Genomic DNA, 12651 nt, shown 5'->3' with positions numbered 1-12651 from the left:
CTGAAACCAGGGTTCCACTGACAGTATTTTGAGAACCGCAGCCCTAGGCAGGTTCTGCCTTGATACTGGAATTGGATGTGTCCTTTCATTCTCAGACCTGACTGTGAACTCTAGCCTCAACTCTGATGTGACACCCACTTGTCCCCTACTGTGCTCTGGGGCCTATCTATTCCCTTCTGCCTCTTCTGAAATCAGGACCTTCCTTCCCTGTGGTGTCCTTCCCTGGCAACACTTCCAACTCCTTCCCCAGAGGCAGGAAACAGGCTTCAGACTCTCCCATCTAAAACCTTCCCTAATCCATAATTCTTATGTCAACTGTGATTCTATCCTATCTCTATCTTTATGTAATAAAGTTATTCCACAGGCCAATCTCTGCAACTCACGTCCCCACCCACACCCTCCCCGTCTCCCCCTAGCTTTTACTCTGTTTCCTCACTTCCATTCACTTCCATTCCTCTGGGAAGCCCTCCAAAGTAAGGTTGCTGCCTCGACTGTGTCAATGAAGCTCTGCTGCAAAAGTCACCAACAACCCTCTCATTGCTAGATCCTTAGCATCCTGTTCTCACCTGATTTCTCTTTTGCATATATCACCCTGTCACTGCTGATCTTTGATTTTGCAGGTCCTCTTTCTCTCGGTCCTCCTTCTGAGCATTCTTTCTCAATTGCTTTTGGGGTTTTTCTTTCTCTGTTTACCCCTTAGTATTAAACTCAATCTTTCTGAGATCTGTTCTTGGCCTACTTCTGTTATTCCATATTCTCTAAGTTTGAAAGCCGTGTGTGCTAACAGTTCTCAAATCTGCCGCCCCACTCCAGGCCTTTCTCCTGGGTCCCAGATACACATTTTGATTGTCTGTGTACATCATCTTCTGGGTGTCCTGCAGGCACTCAACGTGAAAAGTGTTCACCATGCTGAACACAGCAGTAGATTTCCTTCATACAATATGGTCCCTCCAACCAGCCGGGCATCTAGCAAGAAACCTGAGACACACCTGGAGCTCTGCTCTCACTGTATCTTTCACACTCATTGGAACTGTCATCTCTGGTCTGTTATCACCCCTTGACCTACGCTCTCAACTCTTTGCTCCTCACTAATATCTCTACCGCCTTAGATCAGGGCCTCATCATTTCTGATCAGTATTTAATAATATGATCTCAAAACTCTTATCACATCTCTCTTTTCTATATTCTCTTCAGTTTATCCATTACTTGCTGATAGAGTCATTTTATTATTTTTTTTTTTTGCCCTTTTAAAAATAACATCATTGAATTGTTAATATTTCTCATACATATGATTCCATTTTGGCTGAATTTTCTTAAAAACTTGTCTGTGATGGCCTATATCTTAACTTGGTACTGAGCATCCATGGCAGATTAGGAAAAAGACATAAATATTTGGGTACATCTATATTTTCTCTGTATGTCTTATTCAAGTAAAATTTTATAGGTTGCTCAATCATACTATACTCACTATTGAATGAAGTAGCCTATTCAGGCATACTCAAAGGCCATAATCAATACTTTCAAAACACAAAGACTTTTTGAGCTTTCAAAACACTTGAGACTAAGCCTAATATTAGTTTAGTTTCTCCACTGACATGAAAATTAAGTTGATTTCCTGAAATCAGACCTAGTTTTTTAAGTGGCCTTGATTAAGCCACATATACAGATATGGCTATCTTGGTCAATACTATAATTTGTTTGTTTATAAAGTAAAATTAACACTCCCTCATTGTGGTAGTCAAAAAAACTCAAATTAAACTGAACAATACCTAATTATTAGAATTTCCAGGTGATATGCCTGTGGAAACCTCATATATTGCTTATCATAGACTTAGAAGCCTCAGTATGTAAGATGTTTCTCTCCTATGGAGAAGAAAAAAATAGCATATTGCAAACTGATCTAGAAAATAATACCCCAGATCTGGAAGTCAGCAAACTTGACTGACTCAAGTTTCAATTCTGAAGTTAAATCCTTGTCTCCAAAGTTTATATTTTTCGTACTTTGTTATTTCAGAGATTAATATGCATCTACTTAGTAAGTTGTGGTCTTTTTCTAGACTTAAATTTTGTAGTGTATTTCACAATGAATGATATCTTAGAAATGAGATCTGACAGCAGTCTAACATTGCATGAATCACCTGTTTCTTAAAGCTTCCTCATTTGTACAATAAGGCATTATTACCAGAATATTCTTTTGTAAAATATGTCATTAGAAACAGTCAACAAACTTTACTGGGCAATGCCAGAATGAAGGACATTATAGTAATGTATGAGAAGCCTTAAACAGAATAAAATCCTGCAGTTTACCTCTAGGAAAGCTGCAGGCGATCCAGGGAGGCACAGCCTAAACTCAAGATGCTCCCCACAGTCCTCAGCAACCTTAAATGCAGACAGAGAGTATTCAGTGCTGGAGTGTTGAGACCTGGCTAAGCAGCACTATTTTCTAGGAAGGGCCAGTCAAGGTCAGAACCTAGAAGCCAGATACCTTGAAGGCATGGGCAGTGGAGCCAGCTGGCAGGTGTAGGAGCCCCACAGCTCCCTGGGAGCAACGTGGCTCTGCGCTTCTGGGAAAAGCTAAGTCTGAGCACATGAGCCAATGTACTTGATCATTGGCATCTGTCCAGGGGAGACAGCTCAGGTTCAAAGAGCTTGTCTATAATATAAGCAAGGTTCAGGGTAATGAATTACAAGGAAAGTGTCTGGAAGTCAGAAACCAAAGGATACTCTGGAATTGTGTGGCGTCTGGTTAGTAATCCTCCTTTAGGTCACCCGTTCACGTTCTTGGATGCAGCTCGAAATCTGTTTTCTCCCCTTAAAGATCTGCACTGAGGCTGGAAGGGACCGATATTACACATCTGCCTGTCCAGCTGCACGGAGCAGGCCCAGCGTCCAGGTGTCAGCCCTCACAGGCCCCAGATCCTCTGCCCTGTTTTACCGTGTGTGCCCAGCTTGCTGCTGGGAACATTCGTCTCCTCCAAGGCAGGCCAGTGTGTGGCAGGAGCAGAAATGTGCAGAGCTGAGAGGCAGCTTGTTGTGTTTAGGGTTAAAATTTATAAAAAAATAATAACAACAGAGAAGACATATGGCAAACATTGGCAAGCCCACCACCCAGATATAACTGGTGTTTCCCTTTGTTCATCACTCTTGCTTCAGAGAAAGTCCTTGCTATTTTCCTTTAGAGTCTCTTTCTCCTCCTCTTCTCTCCAGAAGCAGCCATTATCATGAGTTTCGTGTGTATTCTACCAGTAAAATTTGGGGCTGCTCACATCTCACTTTCAGAGTTGGAAGGTATTGTTGTTGTTTAGTTGCTCACTTGTATCTGACTCTTTGCGATCCCAGGAACTGCAGCACGCCAGGCTTCCCTGTCCTTCACTATCTCCCGGAGTTTGCTCAAACTCATGTCCACTGAGTGGATGATACCAGCTAACCATCTCATCCTCTGTCGCCCCTTTCTCCTCCCGCCCTCAATCTTTCCCAGCATCAGGGTCTTTTTCAATGAGTCAGCTCTTCACACCAGGTGGCCAAAGTATTGCAGCTTTATGTTAGGGTCTAATCTTTCCCTATTTTAAAATGATGACATTAAGGCTTAGAGGAGGGAATTCCCAGGTGGTCCAGTGGTTAGGACTCTGCTCTGCTTCCACTACAGGGGCCACAGGTTCAATCCCTAGTCTGGGAACTAAGATTTCACACACCACGTAGCACAGAGTCAAAAATAAACAGTAAAGCCTAGAGGAATTGAATAATGAATCTAAAGTGTCCCCCAATCCCATCTCTCTCCCTTTTTGTCTCTCTCTCTCTTACCCATTCTGAACTTACCCAGTGGCAAATATTTACTCTTCCATGCCATAAAGATTTTAAATAAAGAAGCAAAGTCAGGAAGGAAGGAAAAAAAGAGAGAGAGAGAGAGAAATGTGGTTTGGCTAATCAGGGAAGTTGATATTTACACATGTGAAATAAGAAATGATCGAGAGGATAGGATTAAAGGTTAACTTCTGCATGATCAGGGCCAAGTGTGGAGGCCTGGAGGGTCCCATGCACCTTCTGGACGGGGCGACTTCGTGCTGGCTGGCTTTTGCTGCTGGGGACAAAGACTTCCTGCTGGGGCAGGCAGGCGGACTTTGAGAGCTTGAGGCAGAATGAGGAGGAGGAGGGAGTGGAAGGTCAGAGCCAGATGTACTGGGGGTAGTGGGAAGCAGGGCAACAGCCGTGTGCAGGCCGGCAGGGCTATGTAGATCAGTTGAAGGACCTATCAAGCTTTCTCCTTTTCCAATCAGAATGTCTCATAAATGGTGATAGTTTAAGGAAAGACACTTACTAGTGAGAGTACAAATTGTTAAAACATTTTTGGAGGGAACTTTGTCTCAGAAGGTTCAAATATGTGTGTTCTTTGTTCTGAACGATCCATGTGGCTTCTCACAGAAAAACAAAAAAAAGCAAATTAAATGCTAAAAATTACCACTGTAGTTATGTATATTCTGTATTCAAAATGGTGTTATGGAGCCACAGTAAAATATATGGACGTATAATATATTTAAAAAAACAGAAAACCAAACATACGGTATATATTTTGTTAAAAAATACACATGCATATCAAAAAAAAAAATATGGGGTGGGGGATAAACCATCTGAGTGTCAACAACAATTATTTCTGGGAGGTGGAATCACTTGTGATTTCTAGTTTCTTCCTGTTGCTTGTCCAGATTTTGTAAATTCCCTTCAATGAACACATTTGCTTTTGCAATAAGAAAGTTATAAAAATGGCAAACAATTATGTATTTATTTAAATAAACTGAAGTCCTGTAGCCAAAAGATAAAATTATTCTCATTTATGAAAAAAAAATTCACTTGTTCTAGAACTTGAGGTATAATGCTCTAGTAGTCAAAATTCCCAAATGATGATGCAACTGAGAAGCATACATTGCTAGACTTCCAAGAGGCAGAGAATAACTTATGAGGCCATAAGGCTTGAACAAGATGGCTATTGGGGCTGAGTTATTCCTTTAAGAGAACTGCACTGTCTAGTGAACTTCTTCAAAGGAACATTCTCTCTCGACAGACAGTATATCTCAAGTGTAGCCCTAAAGTCTGTTATCTTCGTGATGTTTGATAAACTACTCCTCAGTCAAAGCTTTTAACTTAGTTTGGCTTAACATGAAATATATGCAAGTTAAAAACAAAACAAAACCCACAAGCCTCAGTATTTCTTTCCTGAAAAAGGCAATTCTAGTTTTGCCACTAGCTTTCCAATAATTGGGGGGAAGTTTTAGATCATTAATTATTAATTATTTGGTGCTTTAGACTCCCCTGTAGAAAATGAAGTACTGATAAAGGCTTCCCCTAATCTTAAAATGCTCTAGTTCTACGAATATAACAAAGTTCATATTAAAATTGTCACTGGTATATACAAGATCTTTCTGAAAGAAAGAGGAACGCCAAGTGACCCACAGTTTTACCTCCATTTGTACCAAAAAATGTGTGGTTAGTGAAATGCCACTATGGCATTTGAATTGAGTGCCCTTTACATACGCTGATGACCCAATCAGTCCTAATGGAAATATTTGCTCTGATAATCACTTAATTGCCATAAAAATATACATACATGAGTAATAAAGTTAACTAGCCCTTCCTCACTGTGTGCGTGTGTGTGTGTGTGTGTGTGTGTATGTTGTTGTTGTTCAGTAGCCAAGTCATGTCAACTCTTTGTGACCCCCATGGACTGCAGTACGCCAGGCTTCCCTGTCTGTTACTATCTCCCAGAATTTGCCCAAGTTCATGTCCACTGAATCGGTGGTACCATCCAAACAATTTCATCCTCTGTTGCCCTCTACTCCTTCTGCCTTCAATCTTTCTCAGCATCAGGGTCCTTTCCAATGAGCTGGCTGTTCACATCGGGTGGCCAAAGTATTGTATTTGTACATGGAATCAAAAGCAGTGGAACATCTTAGATGGCAGAGAGCAGCTAATGATGACAGCTGGCTCTGGTCACAAGATGACACGAACCACAGGTGAGAAAACAGCAAAAACAACTTTACCTAGTTCACAGGTTTGCTTATTTAAATAAACAAATAAACACAAACAAACAAGAGAGGGCCTTGCAAGGATAAATGACCGCACTGTGCTAGGACTGAAATAAATGATCCATTCAATTCCGTGTAGCTGGAGTCCAAGAGTAAAAGAAAAAGAACTTAATTGGACCCATAAAAGATTGTTCTAACTCCTGGAAACCATAGTCAAGAATAACTGGCGTGACTGTTTTTTTTTTTTTTTTTAAACTAAAACATATTTTCTTTCTTGTTTCATTACATATCATAAATTTAGATGAAACTTAGAATTCTTAGTTCAGAAAACTTGCTTTTGAAATTATAATCCTTCATTCTTTAGCTAGCATACATTTCCCAGAACTTCTTAGAAGCTAAGCATCCTGCAACATCTGGCATTTGCTGGGTCCAGATAACAGGATGAGATGAGAAGTGATGCTCTTGTTTTCATTTTAGCTGCATTATTGGCCTCTGTCACTCCAGTTCCCAATCTCAACATTGATTGAGTTTGTGGTAGAGATTTTGGAATATATTGTTAAGCTCTCTAGTGTTAGAAAAGAGAGAGGAAAAGGCCATGGAAAAAAAAACATTAAAGAAATAGTGATTATTTTACCTCTTCATACAACTGACTAAGAGAAGGATGAAGATGAAACTCCTTTCAAACTCACATGCTTTGTGCCCTGCAGGTAGATCTCTCTGAAAGGCCCAGAAGAAAAGCATTTGTGCCTAGCAGCGGGACGTGTGTGTGTGTGTGTGTGTGTGTGTGTGCGTGTGTGTGCGCGCGCGCGCGTACACACACTTACACCTGCATGAGGTGGTCAGAAAATCCGTAACTCAGGTATTCGGGGATGCCTGACATAGAGGAGAGGCATCACCTCCTGAGCTGTTATTGAAATAACTAACATTGAAAAACTGGGGAGAAGCAGCAGCGCTGGACTTTAAATCTTCCCCAAAGCAAACTAGCTTTCTTGACTTGATATCACCAGGTTCAAAACTCTGGATTCTTTGTGCAGGTACATGTCTCCGGGGCCCAGGACAGAGAGAATGAGCCTTCAGAGAGGACCTGGGCTGCCAGCCCGGCCACCACTCCTTCACCTGAGACTGCCACCATCCCGGGGCCACTGCCCAGGCCTCCTGAGGATCAGGCAAAGGGCCTGGAAACCAGAGCTCCGAGTTCCACTTCGAACTTAGAGCCAGAAAATTTTGTGCACAAAGGTAAGAGATTTCTGTCCATCAGCTGCTGTATCCGTAATAATAAGGCACCGAAAGGATGGTCTCTAAAATCTCATCCAGAGGCACAGGGAGCATGTTCTGATTCTAAACAGGTAGGACAGAAGAAGCTTTTCATTGTATTATATATAGAATTGGAGAACAGGCTGGTTGTGGAACAAATTTGATCAAAACTTGTAAAGGTCTTGGAGTGTTTATTGTTATTGTTAAAATGTGAATGCCTTTAGAGAGGATGCTGGTCTCATGTTCACCACAGCTCCTACCATCCCCTATTGTCTTACTTGGAATCTTCACGACTGTAGACATTTGAAGCTTTGACCCCTGGGTGGAAGAAAGAGAAAGAAGCTAGAATTTACGTTCCGATTCCCCAACATATTGTCTATGGTGTCAATATCCATAAAAATTAATCACTACATACGTAGTTTCTAAAGAACATGCAAGAGAGACAATTTTCTTGTCCCCAAGCAGCTTAGGTTGGCTTGAAACAGACATTACTTAGTTACTGTTTTTTAAGAGTGGAGGGAGATAGAATCCACTGCTCATTTCCATTTGGCCAAAGAGGCAAAGTTAGCGGTCAGTTTTAGAAAATAAATTAGTTGAGATATACTTCAAATCTGGGGAAATTTTATGGCAGATGGAGAAAGGGCTTGTTTTGCTATCGAGAAATGAAGCTTACCGCATGTAAACTATTGCGCAAAACACAAGTAACAGGCAGCAAGCATCTATTTGGCCTTTTTGGGGAATTTTCCCACCTTGGCATTACTGAGAACAGTAAGAAATACTAACCAAGGGACTAAGGACAACCATGAAATAAAAAAAAGAGATTTAACAAATGGCTTTATTATTGTAGCTCTACTTAGCTTAATTTTTTTATATTTTTTGGAGAAGTGGAAGTGTTTCCAAAACTTGTCAACTGACATTAGAAGGTCATGTTTTTATTGTTCTGTAAAAGATGATCTTTTTAAAAGAAAATTGTGATATAAAGAAAGCAGCCACTGTTGGCGTGTATTCAAGCAGCCCCCCAGAAGCAGCCCCCCAGAAGCAGCCCAGATTCTGACTGCAGCACAGCTGCTCGAGTTCCCAGGCCTACCTTGCTGCATGCCCCAGCCCAAGAGGAGGGAGCATTCCAGCCCCACTCACTCCATGCTACAGCTGAGCACTAGATCTCGGGTGGCCACAACAGCAGAAAAGACGAGATTGTGGCGTGCCTTTGAGCCAAACTACAGATGCGTGAATGGTCAGAGCACAGGAGCCCCACTTGCTTCAGGACTCTCTTCCTTTGGAGCAAAAATCCCAGAGTAGGGAGAAGGAAAAACACACACTTTAAAGGGCGAAGAGTCAGCTCAAGCCTGACCCTCAGGGCTTCTACTCCAGCAACGTGGGAGCAGGCCCTGCCCCTGACGGGCAGTGACAGTCACTGAGCACAGAAGACACTGTCCTCACGGCCGGCTCCAGTTCCAGCTTCTCCATTGCCAGCCCTGCCCTTACCCAAATGGCAGCTGCCAGCACACCCTGAGGAAAGACAGGGCTGGCATCCACATCAAACCTAGCTCCCCACAAACGGCCCTGGGCACGTGGAGACCGCACAGGGACACGCCCACATAGGAAAACCTCTTCAAAGCCAAAACAGGTAACAGTCTCATCTAGAGTCACAGACAGGGACAGTTAGGGACGATGAAAAGGCAGAGGAACTACTCTCCATTGAAAGAACAAAAGAGCAAACCCCCCCAAAAAAACAAACAATGAAACACAAATAAGCAACTTATGACATAAAGAATTCAAATCATTGGTAATAAAAATGCTAATTAGGGAAGAGAAATGATCTGAATACAAGTCATTTTAATAACTAGAAACTATAAAGAAGACACAGTGAAACACATAATTCAATATCTGAGATAAATAATACTCTAGACGGAATGAAGAACAGAATAAATGACAAAGAACACGTAAGTGATCTGGAAGATAGAATAATGGAAATTGCCCGATCAGAACGATAGAAAGACAAAAACAAAAAACAAATGCAACATATGAGACCTCTGGGGGTAACATCAAGCATACCTACATTTGCATCAAAAGGGACTCCAGAAGGAGAAGAGAGACAGAAGAGGATCAAAAATGCATTTGCTGAGATTACTGCTGAAAACTTCACAAATCTGAAGAAAGAAACAGATCCAGGTACAGGCAGCACAGGGGGTCCCAAACAAGGTGAACCCAACAGACCCACACCAAGACACACTATAATTAAAATAGCAAAAGTTAAAGAGAGAAATCTAAAGGTAGCAAGAGAAAAAAGAAAAAAGAGTCATATACAAGGGAATCCCCATAAGGCTATCAGCTGATTTCTCTGCAGAAAGTTTGCAGGCCAGAGGGAGTGACATGATTTATTTAGAGGGCTGAAAGGGAAAACCCACAACCTAGGATACTCTACACAGCAATATTATCACTTAGAATAGAAGGAGAGATACAGAATTTCTCAGACATGCAAAAACTAAAAGAATTAAGCAATACTGAAAGTGAAAGAAGAGGAGAGTGAAAAAGTTGGCTTAAAGCTCAACATTCAGAAAACGAAGATCATGGCATCTGGTCCATCACTTCATGGGAAATAGATGGGGAAACAGTGGAAACAATGGCAGACTTTATTTTGGGGGGTTCCAAAATCACTGCAGATGGTGACTGCAGCCATGAAATTAAAAGACGCTTACTCCTTGGAAGGAAAGTGGTGCTAGATAGCATATTAAAAACCAGAGATATTACTTTGCCAACAAAGGTCCGTCTAGTCAAGGCTATGGTTTTTCCAGTGGTCATGAATGAATGTGAGATTTGGACTGTGAAGAAAGCTGAGTGCTGAAGAATTGATGCTTTTGAACTGTGGTGTTGGAGAAGACTCTTGCGAGTCCCTTGGACTGCAAGGAGATCCAACCAGTCCATCCTAAAGGAGACCAGTCCTGGGTGTTCATTGGAAGGACTGATGCTGAGACTTCCAATACTTTGGCCACCTGATGCGAAGAGCTGACTCATTGGAAAAGTCCCTGATGCTGGGAGGGATTGGGGGCAGAAGGAGAAGGGGACAACAGAGGATGATATGGCTGGATGGCATCACCAGCCTGATGCACATGAGTTTGGGTGAACTCTGGGAGTTGGTGATGGACAGGGAGGCCTGGTGTGCTGCGATTCATGGGGTCGCAAAGAGTTGGACACGACTGAGCAACTGAACTGAACTGAAATCTACCCTAAAAGAAATGTTGAGATAAAGGAATCCAGGCATACTACAAAAGAAAGTTATCAAACCACAATGAGAGAAGCAAAAATAAGATGAAATGATCAGAGAAGAACTAGAAACACAACTGGGAAAAAAAAAAGGAGAAAATGGCCATTTATGCAAACTCACATACTCAGTGGTGAAAATATGAGAGCCTTTCCACTAAATTCAGGAACAAACTAGGATGCCTGCTCTCACAGCTTCTATTAACGTATTTAACATACTACCGCAAGTCCCAGTCTCAGCAGTCAGGCAAGAAAAAGAAATAAAGCATATCCAATTGGAAGGGAAGAAATAAAACTGTCACTCAGTTGACAGTGGCAGATGACACAATACTGGCACAGAGAACCCTAAAATCTCCACACAAAAACTATCAAAACTAATAAATAATTTCAAGGTTACTCACAAGAGTATAAGCTAAAGAAGGCTCACAATATTATGCTTTCAGGGAAATAAGCATTTAATGGGATTTCATGCAGACCAAAAACTTCAACGTTTTCAAGGGAATGTATATTTAAGTGAAGTTTCAGGTGGGAGAGGAAATATTTTGGGTATTTGGGAATGTTTTCTTAACTTAGAATCACACTTTCTTAGTTGGTATGTTAGTGTGCCTAGAGAATAAGCTTCATAAAGCTTTTACTTTTCAGTGAAAGAAAAACCTATAATAACTGGCTATTTTTTTCTCACTCTAGATCCTAGGTGTCTGGAACCCCTACAACCAGGGAACTGTAGTGAATATGTGGTTCGATGGTATTATGACAAACAGGTCAATTCCTGCGCTCGCTTTTGGTTCAGTGGCTGTAAAGGCTCGGGAAATAGATTCAACAGTGAAAAGGAGTGTGAAGAAGTCTGCATTCAAGGATGAGCAAGTAAATTACCCCATACTGAGTCAAAGCTACGTCTCTATCAACAAGCCTAGAAAGAATCTCTATAATTTCAATATTCATCCAATGCAAATAAACACCGCATTTGAGTGTATACTGAGCATTGACAGTTTGTAAACATAGTCAAATCCTACAACCACGCTATGATGTAGGTATTAGTAACTATTTTTACAGATGAAGATGCTGAGACTCTCAGAAGTTTAGGAACTCTACTGTCACCCAAATAAAAAGTGGCAGAGCTGGGGGGCCTGACCCCGGGCTATGTAACCTCAGTACACATGTTCTATCTACTTCAAAACCTGCAGTGTGGTTCTGATTGCCATTAATTCCTTTGCATGTCTTATGTCACATGAAACTCCCACCCCACTAAGGGACTGGCTCCCCCAGTCCCTTAGCACCTGCCTCAGTCCCCTGAACCCATCAACCCCTGCCTGCTGCAAAATGTAACTGGTGGGGAAGAACTTGGGTTTGAGCATTAGAAGGGATGAGAGTATGTTTGTGCAGAGATGGTGGTAAGGTAAGAAAGATACTCTGTTTGGGGGAAACCCAGCAAGATGGAGTGGTTCTGGAAGATGAGTAACCCCAGGGGTGGAGTAGGTAGTTAGATTTTTGCTTTATTTGCCCTGAAAATGATTAAGAAATCAATCTGAATTAAAATGAGTTAAATTTATTAACAACTGTTGTTTCCCACTCCAACATATTTGGAAGAAAAGCCTTTGTTGTATACTTAAGCTAGATATTTAACAATTGTAATTAAGATAAAGGAACTTTTTCTACTCTTCCTTTAAAATGTGTAAAAGCAACTTTCAATTTTAGCAGGGTGGAATGGGAAGGCACTTGGCAGCCAAGGACTGCTTGAAGCCCACATGAACTTGAGCAGGGCATTTTAAAGACAGAGCAGATGATGAAAAATGAGCTTGCAAACTGAAACATGACCCTTCAGAGGAGCGGAAGATCTGCTGCCTTATTTTACAACATCTGATCTGGGAAGATCCCTAGTTCTGAGCTGAAATCAAACAGCATTTGCATGTCTTATCTCACAACACTCTTTGCTCTTCTTTCAGGCCTGTGGCCCTGATTTTGGTTTGAGGGTACACAGAAGAGCACCCAAGGGAGAAGAGCTGGGAGCACAGCCACTTTAGCAAAACCGGTGCTGTGTAGCTTCAGTTTTCAATATGCAGCATATGATGCTATGAAATAATATATGCGATACACTTGTAAATTAAAAAACATGACACCA

The 12651-nt window shown here is 41.6% G+C and overlaps 1 protein-coding gene across 2 annotated transcripts in view; it reads left to right on the top strand.

The window, feature by feature from the left end:
* COL28A1 (collagen type XXVIII alpha 1 chain) overlaps nucleotides 1-12201 on the top strand; it is a 180625-nt gene extending 168424 nt beyond the window's left edge. For both annotated transcript variants that reach the window (XM_006074585.4, XM_044946475.2), the window contains 2 exons: nucleotides 7052-7253; nucleotides 11220-12201. In XM_006074585.4, coding sequence (XP_006074647.1) covers nucleotides 7052-7253; nucleotides 11220-11392 — 375 coding nt within the window. In that variant the 3' untranslated portion in view covers nucleotides 11393-12201. The remainder of the gene's footprint in view (nucleotides 1-7051; nucleotides 7254-11219) is intronic.
* Nucleotides 12202-12651: the final 450 nt, after the last annotated feature.

The sequence above is a fragment of the Bubalus bubalis genome, chromosome 8, assembly GCF_019923935.1.
Source record: "Bubalus bubalis isolate 160015118507 breed Murrah chromosome 8, NDDB_SH_1, whole genome shotgun sequence".
In the NCBI taxonomy this organism is placed as follows: Eukaryota; Metazoa; Chordata; class Mammalia; order Artiodactyla; family Bovidae; genus Bubalus; species Bubalus bubalis.
The sequence above is the reverse complement of the archived record's forward strand: the minus strand, read 5'-3'. Positions and strand labels throughout refer to the sequence as shown.